The sequence below is a fragment of the Ranitomeya imitator genome, chromosome 5 (assembly GCF_032444005.1).
Source record: "Ranitomeya imitator isolate aRanImi1 chromosome 5, aRanImi1.pri, whole genome shotgun sequence".
Taxonomy (NCBI): domain Eukaryota; kingdom Metazoa; phylum Chordata; class Amphibia; order Anura; family Dendrobatidae; genus Ranitomeya; species Ranitomeya imitator.
In genome coordinates, this window is record NC_091286.1 from 332,304,435 (window position 1) to 332,321,876 (window position 17,442).

Here is a 17,442-nt window from a genome sequence, read left to right on the forward strand (position 1 = left end):
ATGCAGGATCTCCTGGCGCAAGGGAAAATGCCCAGTCTTGAGGGTCGCCACGTAATAAAGAAATAATGATCTTAACTTGTTGAACTGGGTCACCAGAGGAACGGGGTTTCAAAGCCAGAAACAGTTTGCAATTATTTTTGAAATTCAGAAACTTAGCTCTATCTCCAGAAAATAAATCAGGAATAGGAATTCTAGGTTCTAACATAGATTTCTGAACCATAATGTCTTGAATTTTTTGTACTCTTGCAGTGAGATTATCCACACAAGAAGACAGACCTTTAATGTCCATCACTACACCTGTGTCCTGAACCACCTAAATGTCTAGGGGAAAAGAAAGACAAAACACAGTGCAGAGAAAAAAAAATGGTCTCAGAACTTCTCTTTTCCCTCTATTGAGAAGCATTAGTACTTTGGGCCTCCAGTACTGTTATGAACTGGTGATTCAGAAACACAATGGACCTGGTGGTTAAGAGCACATAAAGTGACCTGATAGTTACTAATAACATAGGACGAGCTCTGAGACATGGGAACTCTGCTGACCGCAATCCCTAATCCTATCACACTACACTAGAGGTAGCCGTGGAGCGCTCCTGACCAGACCTAGGCGCCTCGGGCACAGCCTGAGAAACTAGCTAGCCCTGAAGATAGAAAAATAAGCCTACCTTGCCTCAGAGAAATTCCCCAAAGGAAAAGGCAGCCCCCCACATATAATGACTGTGAGTAAAGATGAAAATACAAACAGAGATGAAATAGGTTTTAGCAAAGTGAGGCCCGACTTACTGAATAGACCGAGGATAGGAAAGATAGCTTTGCGGCCAGCACAAAAACCTACAAACAACCACGCAGAGGGCGCAAAAAGACCCTCCGTACCGACTAACGGCACGGAGGTGCTCCCTCTGCGTCCCAGAGCTTCCAGCAAGCAAGAAAAACCAATATAGCAAGCTGAACAGAAAAAATAGCAAACAAAAGTAACACAAGCAGAACTTAGCTTATGCAGGGCAGACAGGCCACAAGAACGATCCAGGAGAGAGCAAGACCAATACTGGAACATTGACTGGAGGCCAGGAACAAAGAACTATGTGGAGTTAAATAGAGCAGCACCTAACGACTTAACCTCGTCACCTGAGGAAGGAAACTCAGAAGCCGCAGCCCCACTCACATCCACCAGAGGAAACTCATAGACAGAACCAGCCGAAGTACCACTCATGACCACAGGAGGGAGCTTGACCACAGAATTCACAACAACAGGGACTCTATCATGCCCCAGCCTCTAAGTGGTGCCACATTGCCTCCTGGGTATAGGGCGGGCAGGTAACGTGAAATTAGCTGTCCTGCCGGTCTCTGGAGCAAGGCATAAAGGATTGTTACTCCCTCAGTGTTCCGGCTACCGGGATCCTGCGCCTCAGAAGGAGGCAGCCTGTGTAGGGCAGAACTCCTCTGATATCCACTCCTTTGCTACGACTTCTTCACCCTCTCTACAATACAGTTCTCTTTCGGTGTCTTTCTAGAAGCTGCCACACTTAGGACAGGCACAGCTCCGTGTCCTGTCTCGATCTCTGACAGGATCCCACCCCTGTCAGGGACCAACTACCTGAGCGAAGCTCAGCCAGCAACTAACTAACTTCCTCCCCAGGCAACCAGTTTTACCTAAGTGTGAGGAGTGCCCTAATAAATAGGAGCATAGCTCCCCCTGGCGACCTGGAGTGTGAAATATGTTGCATATTTGTGATACCTGGATTCAGTTGTCTTTCTTTGCCTCCAAATGTAACATCACTCCCCTCTAGAGGAGAATAATATTACTGCAACGACCAGGACCCTGGGGCGCTGCAGTAACCCTTACAGTGAGGCACTCCTGGAATATTTTAATTTTTTTATTTTTTTCTCCAATAATATTATATCTTTTAATACTACTTCATTGTTCTCTTCTTTTCTTGGGAATGCATATATATCCTGACATTGTGGCTTATCCTTAGTCTACCTGTCTGGCTTTTCTGTGCACCGTTACTATGCACTGGAAGATCAAGCTCTGGCATTGGGAGGAACCTTAGGAAAGTGTTTACCCCCCTGCAAAATATTCAGTGCAGGTATCCTCCTCTCAGCACCCAGGAGGATCATGCTTTGGGTCTTTAGCCAGCACAGTACCACTGTCTAATTTCACGAGCCCTGGGAAGACCCCTGCTGGAGAAGTTACTGATAGTGACACTTTGCAGGAGATGCAAAAAATAGTAGTGGTTATGCAGGACACAGAGCAATTAGTGATGAGAGGAGAAACGCTTGACCTAATACCTTTGTAGGGCAGCAAGGACGCTCCTAAGTTGCATCTGCGTCCAGTACCATAGTTCGTACTCCCAGTGCATGACATTGGAGTGCATAAAAGCCAGACAAGTACACAAAGGAGTAAGCAGGGGTTTGCAGGCCACTCAGATGTAAAGTTTTTACAGGACTGAAATATAATTCCTTAATAATGTGATTTGAAAAGTTACATAACTTTCAATGCTGTGTTGTTAAGTGACTATGGAAATTAGTAATTTAGCAGCACACGTCATTATTCTGAGAAAAAAAACAAGAAAATTAAATTTTAGTTTTAGTACTTTTTGGAATATGCTGCCATTATTAAAATATAAAAATGATCTGACTGGTACCGACCGTCTCCTATCTTTATAAGGGCGGTACTGTTTCTCTTTAGATATGTCTTTATAAAGCTTTACTTGATACGATACTTAAATCTGCATTATTAGCTAAAATGACCAAATCTAAATCTTAAAACTACATTTTAAAATGTTTGGAAAGATTCTGCGGTTTATGAAAATCTAACCCAGATTAGTGCTCTGATGAATCATCCAGTGTGCCCATAATTGCATTGTGAACCACATGCCTATTATGTAAGGGGTTTAGTGAAATCTCTGTTCTAGGACCCCAGGGGATATGTAGTAAAGCACAGCCAAGTTCTGCTAACCCTCAGAAATGGCCAGTGCCGATCATTCATGTAAGGAGAGCCTGTGATCTCAGGAGCACTTTATAGGAACCTGAAGCGCAGTGAGCGCACTGATCTGTCCTGCCAGTATGTTTGCTGGGACCAACAGCTGACTCAATGTGTGCACCAGTAGGCACTGCCACTGCTGGGAGAAACTACAGTGCAGATCCTTTTCTGGTCACTATTCTGAAGATGCCTCATTCATTTAAACTCCTTCTGCTCATCTTCTGCCTCATCCTCCTCACAGAAAGCAGAAAGCATAGGAGGAGAAGATGGACAAATCAGATGGATGTGCAAAAACAAATAGGGTAAGCATCCGGAGAATTGGACATAATGTCATCTGTGAGATTGTTCCACATCTGTGCCTTCACATCCATAATCTTTGCTTACAGTAATTTTACTGATATGGTTTAACATGGGAAGCCTATTGAATGATGTCATTTAGGGATACGGAATGCAGATTGATTTATGTGTTTCTTACTTTAACAGAACCTTGGAAAGAGGATTTGTACACATTGTGCATGGTGAATTATATATATATACTGTATAAATATATATATATATATATATATACATATATATGATTATGCATTTAACAACACGTATACAGTTTTTTTAATATTCTGATTGTAGTGTGATATTTTTTAAGCTGCTTAGTTAATTTGTATGTCATACAAGAACTTTTATGTATATACATTATTCTTTTTTGGGTTTACACAAGGGCGGCATTATCGCAGGTAAAAAGCAATTTGGTACTACGTCATCATCTAGGAACAGAATGCCGGACAATGGGCAAAGAACATTATATGATCTTATTAATTTATGAACTGTAAGGGTCATAACTCATTCACGTTGCCTAGAATAAACTGATTTGGACGTATGACCTTACAGTGCTGTGGAAGGATAACCGTGTATATGTTAGTTTTAGAATACAAAATATTAATGGACAGATCTTGGGTATGTTAGAAGAGCATGAAGACCGGTTGTGATTTATAGGTTTTGAGAAATGTGAGAAGCGTAGACCATAGCTTGATAGATTGTCAGGAGGACATCGGTATAATGATGTCATAATACGATAAATCTGGATTAGTTGCATTAAGTTCGTAATTGAATTTATCTTGTATGTAACTGACAAATACTAAGATGAACATTGTAGCTATATACATATATGCTTTCAATAACTTCATTATCACATAGTATATATTTTCCTTTATTGATGGTAGGATGGTATAATCTTGAAATATTATCCGGCTCGGTGTACTCAGGGTTACATCAGAAAATAAATCTTTTAAACCATTCCTCCAATCTGTTAGGGGTCTCCATGTGCCCTGTGGTTATGTCATGATATAAAAAGTGTCCCTGATCTACACAAGCACAAATGGATTATGCAATATATTAGCCTCGAAAAGAAACATTTGCATTTTCTTCCCTAAGGATGCGCTTGTGCGCATCTCCGGCCGTCATGTTATACTTAGCCTGACGTCTGACATAGGGATTTGGTAGAGTTTGGAAGTTCATTAATAGCAGCATCTAGGAATAATTTAAAGCTTCCCTAATGCTTTGTAGCAAGCCAAGTTTATAATTCTCTGCTGATTAAATAACGCGGTGTAAGCACAAAGACTCTAAAATATGGGCTTTACGTACTGCGCAAGCAGTAGAATATGAATGATAACACCAAAACTTTTTCTCCAGTCATGGTTAGTGGTTGGGTGAAGCCATTTATTGTCAAACTACTGTGTTTTTTTCCTTTTAAATCATAATGACAACCCAAAACATCACCCTGGTGATTTTGGCCTGATAACATGCACAGAAGTTGACACAAATGGATATGAATGGCTACTAAACCTGAGACCTGTTTGCTTGTAATCAGTGCGTGTGAATAAAAGCTTAGTGAGTTTCTGGGATCCAGACAGACTCTTGCATCTTTAATCCAGCCACTGATGTTTCTGGATTGAGAGTCATGGGGAAAGCAAAAGAATTGTCAATGGATCTATGGGAAAAGGTAGTTGAACTGTATAAAAAAAGAAAAAGATACAAAAAGATATCCAAGGAATTGATAATGACCGTCAGCAGCGTTCAAACTATGATTAATAAATGGAAAATCAGGGGCTCTATAAAAACAAAACCATGGTGAGGTAGATGAACAAAAATGTCATCCACAATTGTCAGGAAAATTATTCCACGGAGGTGGATCGCTGATGTTTTGGGGATGTGTCGGCTCCAAAGGCACATCAAACTTGGTCAAAGTTGAAGGAAAAATGAATGCAGCATGTTATCAGCAAATACTGAAGGCAAATTTGCACTCATCAGCCCGAAAGTAGCACATGGGACGTACTTAGACGTTCCAACATGACAACGATCCAAAACACAAGGCCAAGTAAACCTGTCATTGGCTACAGCAGAACAAAGTGAAGGTTCTGGAGTGGCCATCTCAGTCTCAATATCATTGAGCCACTCTGGGGAGATCTCAAGAGCACAGTTCATGCTAGACAGCCCAGGAATTTACAGGAATTGGAGGCTTTCTGCCAAGAAGAGAGGACAGCTTTACCATCTGAGAAAATAAAGAACCTCATCCACAACCACCACAAATGGCTTCAAGCTGTCAATGTTGTTAGAGGGGGCAATACATGGTATTAAGAAATGGGGTATGTAAACTTTTGATCAGTTTTGTTTTGCGTTGTCATTATGATTTAAAAAGAGAAAACACAGTAGTTTGACAATAAATGGCTTCACCCAACCAGTAATAATGAGTGGAGAAAAAGTTTTGGCATTATCATTCATATTCTCTGAAAAAGGCCAAGAAAGAAAAAATTCTGCTGGGGTATGTAAACTTTTGAGCACAAGTGTACATATAAAGACCATAATACAGTGATTAATATAGATAATTGTACTCTAAACAGTAAAAACCTAAGATGTATTAATGCTGCACAGCACCAACAGTCTACACTATTTCTATGTAGATTTTTGTCATGCTATGTGCATTGTTTAGTCTGACAGCCTGACAGTGCATAGGAGCTGCATATATAGTGCACAACACTGTGTACATGCAGTGTCAAATAATGGTTGGTGCTACAAATAGAGATGACCAAGGTGTAAGTCCTGTCAGGAAAAAAAATGTATAGGCATTAGAGTAAAATAATTATATACATTTAATTTTTTGGATTGGCATTATGCTATACACTCCTGAATTTTTAGTAGCTCTTTGATCTACTTGTATTATTTATATTTATCTATTATGTATTCTTTATTTAATAAAGGACATGCTTTAATATACTCTTTATTATCCGTGGCTTAACTGTGCCTGTGATTTAGTGTTAGTTGTAATGTAGAACGTAGCGTTTTGGATGCAGCGAAAATACGCTGCTTTCAAAACGCTACTATTCCTGATTGTGGGCACATAGCCTAAGGATTCATTCAGGGGCGACCATTGCTATTTAAAACATTGTAACCTGAGACCATAATTCTATGAAAAAGTCTAGTAATTGGTCCTAAATCTCCAAAATGTCATCCAAAAATGAGAAAAAAATAAAACAAGTAAGCAAGTCTTTACAGATTAAAGATAAAAGAGCTGCTCTAAATATCAACATAGGAGAAGGACCGGAATATCTGTGTCCACTACACACAGTATACCAGAAAAATAAAATTGAGCTGCCCTCACCTTAGGAGCAGCTCCTCATGGCACGGGCAGAGAGCAGTACACTGTGCTGTTGAGAGATTCCACCAGCCAATCAGCGCATGCAGGTGTTTTACCAGTGAAACGACAATTTTGATTGGCTGGACATTCTGGCTAAGAGTCATTGCAATTTGAGAGACCACTGTAGTCAATATATATGTTGATGACCACCAAGCCACCAAGAGGATACGACTTATTACACAAGTAAGGATATCTTTGCCAACTGATGAATTTAGCATTTTTATTTTTTCAGCCATGTATATAAAAAGAATCAAGATCTCACCAAACTTCGAAAACAGAAAAATGATCAACTGATCAGAGTTGATGAGCATGATTTTACTATGAGGCCAGCATTTGGAGGTAGGTTCTCAAAGATTTTTAATACTATTAAAAAGATAATTTGAAAAGAATTATGACAATGTATGATTAATGTATAAATTGCTTTGGTACGTTTTCATTATTTTACGTGCCAGTATCATGTGTATCTTTCTAAAATTGTTAAAAAAAACAATGGTCACTGAAATAAAGGTAATTACAAAGTCCTCTCCGGTGGCTATAGAGTACAGTGCCAATTCTCCGTTAATACCCACTAAGTGAAAAGGACCGACAATAATTGCAAGCCATGGTTCAGTGCTGCAAACTGATGCTTACCTTCTTCTTATTCTGTAGGCTAGATGGAGAGGTGCTAGTGGCACAGAATTAATATAGAGTACTAAGGACAGTGATAGACTAGACTCATCTCCACTTAAGAAGTTTGGCATCTGATCATACATCAGGCATGCTAACTGGCAAAGAACAAACACAAACTTTTCTAAGATGTAGTAAATGGGTGGGAGGCTGTTAATTCCCTAATAATATACTATTACACCACAACCGCCAACACCCCACTGTATTGGCTGGCGTATGAGATAACTTAAGCCCTTCGGTATGGTTGTCAATGCACGCTGTGACATCTATGTAGCTAGGTCACCATTTATGACCCCATAGATGCGCGTGTTATGCCAATTGGTTGTCAGGAAAGAAAGGATAATTGGATAATTTCCGTGCTTGCTGATCAATGATGAGACGTATACCCCAGATTCACAAATGGATAGTGGTTTATTCTACGCGTTTCAAAGTACAAAAGACTTCATCCAGAAAGACCACACTTGTGGGTCCGACCAGCAGTCTAATATATGGGGGCATTCCAACTGTCCCCCGATAGATGATGTTAGGGGAGATTAGGATCAGGCATGTCCAGTTTCAGATTACCAATCCATTTGGGCTTTAAAAGATAAGTCACCGCCAGAGAAGTCTGGCAGCAGCTCTCTAATTGAGAACACAGGAGCACTTGGCCAGTTGAGCGTGTCTGTGATTGAGTGGAGTCTGGGGAGATAGCTGTTGGTGGCAATGATCAGCCAAACAATATAACACATATCTAATGTTTATGGGAGGCTCTAAGGGGATAATAAAGTACCCCAAATATGATATTATTTAATTTGTATTGGGGGCTAATAGAACACCTGTCATTTTTATATTGACAGGCAAAATATGCTACAATACTGTGGTACTAAAGTGTATTATGTCAAAGATAGCATGGTCCTTTAGTCAGACTACCACAAAATGTAAATACAAATGCATTCCACCTCCCTCAAAAATTGTTTTATTATGTAAAAAAAAAGAAACATACAAATATTTTAGTATTGCTGCTCTTTTAGAGGAAACCTTTCATGTGAAAAAAGTGCTATTAACCTGCAGATATGGCGTTAATCTACAGGTCAATAGTGCTCTGAAGCCATGCGGACATCACACTTTTGGCTGCTGGCAACAAATGAGCTGCATTCCTCCCGGCAGCCTTAGGCTTTCAGTCATCGAGGCATGGCTTCAGGCTGTAATCACGCTTCGGAACTGACTGACAGCTGGCTCAGCAATGATGCTCTGTAAAGCCTGGAAGATACGTTTGAGTTTGATTTTTACTTTCCTACGCAGTAATAGCAAGATGACCCTAAAGCTTCCCAGATGGTCTCTTTAAGATGGCACAGTCAAGTCCCAGAGTAGGACATTTCTTTTTGTTCTTTGTTTTTTTATAATATTAAAGTTTATTAAAAAAAGAAATAAAAAATGTTTAAAGGAAAAAAATAAAATTCATACAATATATGAAAGATAATGACATGTAACTTCTTCCCCTGACTATATTCAATGAATTATGGGTAATTGACCAATGGCTAAAAACTGCTCTTAAAGGGAGTCTGTAAACCCGAACTGACAGTATAAACTAAGCGCATAGCCTTGTAGGAGATATAGAAACAATAAGAATCTCACTTTTACTGTTAGCTGCAGAAACTGAAGTTTAATCAGATACGCTAATTAGGGTGCTTGGTTCAACTGTGACCGCACAACCACTAGTTTCACATGTCCTCGCCTCCTTCTCTGGTGATTGACAGCTCTGGTTTGCCTGAGCTTCCTTTGCAGACATTGCTCAGTCCAGGCAATCACTTCTGAGGGAGGCTGAGATATATAAAATTAGTGGATGGATTAGTGCTCTGAGCCTCTTAATCATTCCCTGGGTGCCCCTAAGTTCTATAATTATCATTAGACTTTAGTTATGGCCTATATGTCTCCTATAGTGACTTATGCTCTTCTAAAGGAGAAACTTTACCTTTGAAACCCCTGTCAGAGGCTTCTCACCCAACTAAATCAGTACTCATGCTTTGCACTGATGAGGAGCAAACAACCCAAAACAGGAGTCTGCAAATAGAGTTTTTAGTTTGGCTTCCTATTGCTAGTCATGTGTCTAGTCCATATAACAGAATTATCACGAGTGCTGTATAGGTAAAGGGGGTTGGCTGGGAGTGGGTGTATCGAGCTGGCTTATGAGATGAGTCTGCTCCCATTCCCGCCATATGATGACTATGTTATTCAGCCATCATCTGCCTTTAAACAAGCTTGTGGAACCAAGCATTGCCCACTGCTGTTTCCCTGTTAAATGCCGTCGTCAATCTGTGACAATGTCATTTATGTACCCAAGCATGGGCCATGCCGTTCTAAGTTCCCATTCACCCCCCATCATGCAATTACAGGGTGCCAATGGCGCTTCTATGAAGACCAGTGTGTATCTGGGCTTTATAGAAGACAGAGATTTGTGCTATTTACTGTATTACAATAAAAAGTACTGTATCACAAAAAAGTCAAAAGTAAAAAAAAGTTTTAAAAAATATTTAATCAATTAAAAAGTCATACAAATTTTAATAATTTCCTTATCCCCTATTAAAAATAAAGATGTAAAAAATACCATATTTGGTACCGTAAAGTTTGATCTAGCAAGATATAAAATGAAGTACAGTAACCTGACCAGTATAAAGAGAAAAGGGAACAAAATTGAAAAAGCAAAATTGCAGTTTTGTCAGTCATCACAACTCCACATAAAAATGCAATAAAAAACAGCTTTTATTGATATAATTTTGAGGTTGCACCTACCCCAAAATAATATCAATAAAAAAATCAGCTTGCCACACAAAAAAGCTCTCATAAAGCTCCATGGACAAAACACACAAAATTATGAGTCTTGGAAAATCGTGGCCAAGCAAAACATTTTTGTTTTTAATTCAAGTCGCGGCCCTTTTTCATTTTTGCGTTTTCGTTTTTCGCTCCCCTCCTTCCCTGAGCCATAACTTTTTTATTTTTTCGTCAATATGGTCATGTGAGGGCTTATTTTTTGCGGGACAAGTTGTACTTTTGAAAGACACCATTGGTTTTACCATGTCTTTTAACGGGAAAAAAATTCCAAGTGCGGTGAAATTGCAAAAAAAGTGCAATCCCACACTTGTTTTTTGTTTGGCTTTTTTGCTAGGTTCACTAAATGCTAAAACTAACCTGCCATTATGATTATCTAGGTCATTACGAGTTCATAGACACCTAACATGACTAGGTTATTTTTTATCTAAGTGGTGAAAAAAAATTCCAAACTTTGAAAAAAAAAAAAAAAAAAAAAAGTGCCATTTTCCGATACCCGTAGCGTCTCCATTTTTCGTGATCTGGGGTCGGGTGAGGGCTTATTTTTTGCGTGCCGAGCTGATGTTTTTAATGATACCATTTTTGCGCAGATACGTTCTTTTGCTCGCCCGTTATTGCATTTTAATGCAATGTCGCGGCGACCAAAAAACGTAATTCTGGCGTTTCGGATATTTTTCTCGCTACGCCATTGAGCGATCAGGTTAATGCTTTTTTTAATTGATAGATCGGGCGATTCTGAACACGGCGATACCAAATACGTGTAGGTTTGGTTTTTCTTTAATTGTTTTATTTAGGATGGGGCGAAAGGGGGGTGATTTAAACTTTTATATTTTTTATATTTTTTTCATATTTTTAAAAACATTTTTTTTTTCTTGTGCCATGCTTCAATAGCCTCCATGGGAGGCTAGAAGCTGGCATAGCCTGATCGGCTCTGCTACATAGCAGCGATCATCAGATCGCTGCTATGTAGCAGAAATGCAGGTGTGCTGTGAGCGCCGACCACAGGGGGGCGCTCACAGCAGACCTGCATCAGTAACCATAGAGGTCTCAAGGACCTCTATGGTTACCTTCCTGATGCATCGTCGACCCCCGATCATGTGACGGGGGTCGGCGATGACGTCATATCCGGCCGCCCGGCCGGATGCGGTAGTTAAATGCCGCTGTCTGTGTTTGACAGCGGCATTTAACAGGTTAATAGCGGCGGGTGAATAGCGATTTCACCTGCCGCTATTGCGCGCACATGTCAGCTGTACAAAACAGCTGACATGTCGCGACTTTGATGTGGGCTCACCGCCGGAGCCCACATCAAAGGGGGAGACACGATATGAGCAGTACATGTACTGCTCATGTCATGAAGGGGTTTAATACAAATTTCAGATTGCATGCTTGATATTGCCGTAATTTTACTGACCCGGAGAAACAAGCTGCCAGGTCATTTCGCTGCACAATGAGCACTATAAATACAAAACTTCAAAAAAACCATTGCTGAATTGTATTTTTTCACGATTTCATCACACTTGCAATTATTTTCATGTTTTCTATTACATTGCGCGCTAGAATGGATGGTGTCATTCAACAGCACAACTCATTCATAAAAAAGCAAGACTTTATACAGCTATGGGGATGGAAAATTAAAAAGATATGGCTCTTAGAAGGAAAGGAAAAAAAACAAAGGCACAAAAATGTAAATTGCCTTGTCCTTAAGAGACTAAAGGATCAATACTCACTTTTGCTACCTCCAATAGGTAGGTTATACTGTCCTCTTCCTCTCTGAAGAGGCTATTTGCATATTTAAATTCCTGGAGGATTTACATTGACTTTTTAGATTGATATTTCCAGTAAGTGGGACTAGAGTTCTAGTTCTCTTCCTCTTTGAAGAGACTATTTTCAGAATGGAGTCGGCAATTAGTGCAATAAAAATGCAATTTTCATAGTGGCTATACCCTAACAAGGTCATGTGCTTAGTTTATATTGGTAGACTCCCTTTAAAGTGAAAATTAACTCAATTCTAGGCTAAGTGACTTCATATTCCTGGCTCCATTTTTTAGTTACCAATAAACTCTGTGTATAGTGTACATGCCTTCTTTGTAAATACATTTTGACTGGAATGCTTTCCATATGATGCTACAGTAGTAGTTACAAGCAGTAGCACCTTCAGATGTGACACATCAAACCAAAGTCCTAACCAGGCAATGTGTACGACTCACCGCCCATTAAACCTGAGTGCAGTTATTTTGCCATTCTCTACTCTTGTCACTTCTTAAAGCACCACTCCAGCTCTTTTTTTACTTTACCTCTGAAGTGGTGCTTCAAATTTACCGTAAGTCCCTTGCCCCATTTTTCATACTCGCCTTCCGACGTCTTCAACTGTTATGCCTGCTGCTTCCATCAGTCTCCAGCAGTTTGTGACCTGCGGGAGGCTCTAGTGTTTCATGGAGTGAGATGGAGGTCATAACTGAATATACCGTATATACTCGAGTATAAGCCGACCCGAGTATAAGCCGACCCCCTAATTTTGCCACAAAAAACTGGGAAAACTTAATGACTCGAGTATGAGCCTAGGGTGGGAAATGCAGCAGCTACCGGTGAATTTCTAAAATAAAAATAGATACCAATAAATGTAAAATTAATTGAGACATCAGTAGTTTAAGTGTTTTTGATATCCATATTGAATCAGGAGCCCCATATAATGCTCCATACAGTTTATGATGGGCTCCATGAGATGCTCCATATTCAAATATGCCCCATATAATGCTGCACAAATGCTGATTATGGCCCCATAAGATGCTCCATAAAGACATTTGCCCCATATAATGCTCCACAAATGTGGATTATGGCCCCATAAGATGCTTCATACAGATAATTGCCCCATATAGTGCTGCACATGGCCCCATAAGATGCTCCATACAGACATTTGCCCCCATATAATGCTGCACATGGCCACATAAGATGCCCCATACAGATAACTGCCCCATATAATGCTGCACATGGCTACATAAGATGCCCCATACAGATATTTGCCCCCATATAATGCTGCACATGGCCACATAAGATGCTCCATACAGATATTTGCCCCGTATAATGCTCCACAAATGTGGATTATGGCCCCATAAGATGCCCTATACAGATATTTGCCCCCATATCATGCTGCACATGGCCCCATATAATGCTGCACATGGTCCCATACAGATGCCCCATACAGATATTTGCCCCCATATCATGCTGCACATGGCCACATAAGATGCTCCATACAGATATTTGCCCCATATAATGCTACACATGGCCACATAAAGTGCCCCATACAGATATTTGCTCCCATATCATGCTGCACATGGCCCCATACAGATGCCCCATACAGATATTTGCCCCCATATCATGCTGCACATGGCCACATAAGATGCCCCATACAGATATTTGCCCCCATATCATGCTGCATGCTGCACATGGCCACATAAGATGCCCCATGCAGATATTTGCCCCCATATAATGCTGCACATGGCCACATAAGATGCTCCATACAGATATTTGCCCCGTATAATGCTCCACAAATGTGGATTATGGCCCCATAAGATGCCCTATACAGATATTTGCCCCCATATCATGCTGCACATGGCCCCATATAATGCTGCACATGGTCCCATACAGATGCCCCATACAGATATTTGCCCCCATATAATGCTGCACATGGCCCCAAACAGATGCCCCATACAGATATTTGCCCCATATTATGCTGTACATGGCCCCATAAGATGTTCCATACAGATATTTGCCCCCATATCATGCTGCACATGGCCACATAAGATGCCCCATACAGATATTTGTCCCCATATAATGCTGCATATGGCCACATAAGATGTTCCATATAGATATTTGCCCCTATATCATGCTGCACATGACCACATAAGATGCCCCATACAGATATTTGCCCTCATATAATGCTGCATATGGCCACATAAGATGCTCCATAAAGATATTTGCCCCATATGTTGTTGCTGCGATTAAAAAAATAAAAAAATTACATACTCACCTCTCCGGCCCCCGGCACTTGCTATAGTCACCTGCTTTCCGTTCCACCGCTGACCGCCGCTGTGTCTTCCCCATCCTCTGCACCGATGTCCAGGAAGAGGGCGTCGCGCACACTAATCTCGTCACCACGCCCTCTGACCTGAGCGTCACTGCGGAAGACACAGCGGCGCCGACGGTGGAACGAGGAGCAGGTGAATATTTTCTTCCTGTAGTGAGCGGTCACCGTTACCACTCATTACAGTAATTAATATAATGAATATGCGGCTCCACCCCTATGGGAGCTGGAGCCACATATTAATTACTGTAAAGAGCGGTACCATGTGACCGCTCACTACAGGAACAAGCTGCAGGGACCTGCAGGGACTGCGCCAGGAGCAGGTGAGTATAATTAGACAGCCCCCGCTCCCCTGCCGACCCCTGGGTATGACTCGAGTATAAGCCGAGAGGGGGACTTTCAGCCAAAAAAAGTGGGCTGAAAATCTTGGCTTATACTCGAGTATATACGGTAAGTCTATGAGAGTCTTGTTCATGGTCTCATTGATTTGTATTAAGAGCTTGTGATGTGGCACAATATCTATTTCTCTAAAACACCTCATACTTGGATCGCAATACCTGGCCTGGCCAGCAGGTCTCATGACTTGAGCCAACTACTTATTATGCACATGTAAGGCTATAGCCTAGGTCACAAGATGCGTCAGTTATGCCGGGTATTGCAAACCAACTGAGGTCTGAATATGACCTGTATTTATTGTAACTTTTAAAGCTCTTGTCCCCTTTTAGAAAACTTGTGCCCATAGGCTCAGTTATGTTTAAAAAAAATCAGACTGAGCTTCACTTACCCTCTCTGGAGCCATCAATGTGTCTTATCCACTACTCCAATCTTTGTTGCATGGCTGCAGCGGTGATGTCAATTTAACAGTGCTGCAGCCAAATACATAATTGGATGGGTTAAAACATTGTTCCTGTGCTGAGATAATCTTATAAAAGTGCACCTGCTTTGTACTGTGTAATGGCGGTGTGTAAATATGCAGTGCTCACTGGAACCTTCGGTAGTTAAGAAATTCTTCTTTAACCAATGCCATCTATATATTTTGTAACAATAAGGTTGCGAAGGTCTTGAGGGAGCTCACTAGTTTTACCCATCAATAGATGTTTGTCATGTGGCATCTTGATAATGAGACACCTTTTTAAAGTCCTCCAGTTGAACCAGCTGATATTATTTGCCACTAATTGGCTGGATTGCTTTCTAATTACTGATAGATTGCAGCTGTCATGACTTTCCATGGCTTTTTGCAACTGTCTTTTTTATGTGATCAATACTTTTTGCCTGTGTCATTTCTTATTATTACACATACTTTATGGACATCTATGGATTTATATTTTTTCCCTGTGTTGATTGGATGGGTTGTTACTAGGGATGAGTGAATAGCTTCGGATAACTCCTTATCCGAATAGCTAGAGCACTTACCGAATAGGTGCCTCGGGAACCTGGATACCTGGAGTGCTCCTGATAATCAGCTGTTCGTCGCCACAGCTGCATGTGTCACGGCTGTTTGACAGTCACAACACATGCATGGAGAGCCCAACAAACATGCTTTCCATGCATTTGTCCTCAGCCTCTCCACAAAATTTTAAAAGCACCACCTACCATATCCTATCTCAGTAATGTGAAAATCAGTTGTCACTGAATACAGATTTTACCAACGACTTGTGAGTGATAGATCCATATATGAAAAAAATATTCCTGCGGTTTACAGTCAATCACCCAAAACCACAAATGAGTTGAAACAGTTGCTGTTTTTTGAGTGTTCAGCTAATAAATTCAGTAATATTTTTTGGGATTTGCAACAACTTGTAATGTGCAACTGAATTAAATCCTCACCACAATAGTTTTAACTATTTTAGGACCATGAAATCAAAAGGCATTAGTGTTTTAGAGGGCTCCGTGCTCTGAACCCCTTAGGAAGTTGTGTATTTATTTTTCACGTAACTTGTTTTATTCATGAATATCAATTCCTTGTAGCATAAGACCCTTATAATTAATATCTAGAATTTGTGCCATAGTTTAGGTATACGCAGCAGCATATGGAACAATGTAAATGTCATATGTTTCTGTATATAGGTTTCTCGTCTGTATAGTCATATATGAGTCTGTCGGTTTGGGTCAGGAGATCGGTGGACAGTCCCGGCATTGAGATCCATACTTGGCCCGTGAAGCAAAAATGTGTAAAATCAGTTTTATCCGTTCAGTCTTGAGTTGTCAGTACAGTGGGCACTTTCAGAGCCCCCTTAGGTTAAGCCTGCAGCACATCTGTCATATGACAAATGCATTTTATATCTAGAAGGCTAGGTCTGTGGCTACGTCTGAGTGAAATTAACCAGTTCAGGATCAGGCCATTTTCGCCCATTGCTGACACGGCACATTTTTGGATTTTACCATGTATGCGCTTTTTTTTTCGTTCTGATATTCAAATAATTTTGCTCCTTTTTTTGCTAATTTGCTTTTTTTTCTTTTGATAATACTGGAAAATTTAAAGAAAAATAGGAAATGCTTGTCTATTTTTCAGTGTTTTTACTTTTTAAAGTTTTTCAAAGACCACAAATAATCACAAAAAAATGTAACCCGCCATCATTTTGTGTTAACTGTTGGATATCAAAAAAAATATTTTAAATTGAAATTCACTATTTCTTAAAAATAATTTTATATATACAACACATTTTTTTAAACGGGATTGGGGCTATAAACAGCTATTCAGAATTGCGGCGTCTCTTTTTTCTTGCTTTTTTTAAATTTATTTATTTCCCACCTTAACCCTTAAGAGGCATTTTTACATATTAATACATTTTTTATTGCTGGCTATCTATGTAACTAGGGCTGGTATATTAGCCCCAGTTACACTGGAAGTTTGTCCTCCTGCATGCATAGCAGAGCTGACTGAGTCTCTTAGAACCCAGCAATCACATAATCACTTGGTTTATAGAAGAGGACACTGTTGGTGCTTCCTAATCTGAATACACAAGCAAGGATCCAGTATTTTCATGATAGTTACATAGTTACATATTTATTAAGGTTGAAGGAAGACTATAAGTCCATCTAGTTCAACCCATAGCCTAACCTAACATGCCCTAACATGTTGATCCAGAGGAAGGCAAAAAAAACCCATGTGGCAAAGAGTAAGCTCCACATTGGGGAAAAAAATTCCTTCCCAACTCTACATACGGCAATCAGACTAGTTCCCTGGATCAACGCCCTATCAAGGAATCTAGTGTATATACC

General features: G+C 40.3%; 1 protein-coding gene across 1 annotated transcript in view; it reads left to right on the top strand.

Annotated features, from left to right (window-relative positions):
• Nucleotides 1–3,135: 3,135 nt before the first annotated feature.
• Nucleotides 3,136–17,442, top strand: part of LOC138680711 (gamma-aminobutyric acid receptor subunit rho-2-like) — a 227,837-nt gene continuing 213,530 nt past the window's right edge. Inside the window, exons 1-2 of the mRNA XM_069768001.1 lie at nt 3,136–3,282; nt 6,901–7,007. Coding sequence (XP_069624102.1) covers nt 3,167–3,282; nt 6,901–7,007 — 223 coding nt within the window. The 5' untranslated portion in view covers nt 3,136–3,166. The remainder of the gene's footprint in view (nt 3,283–6,900; nt 7,008–17,442) is intronic.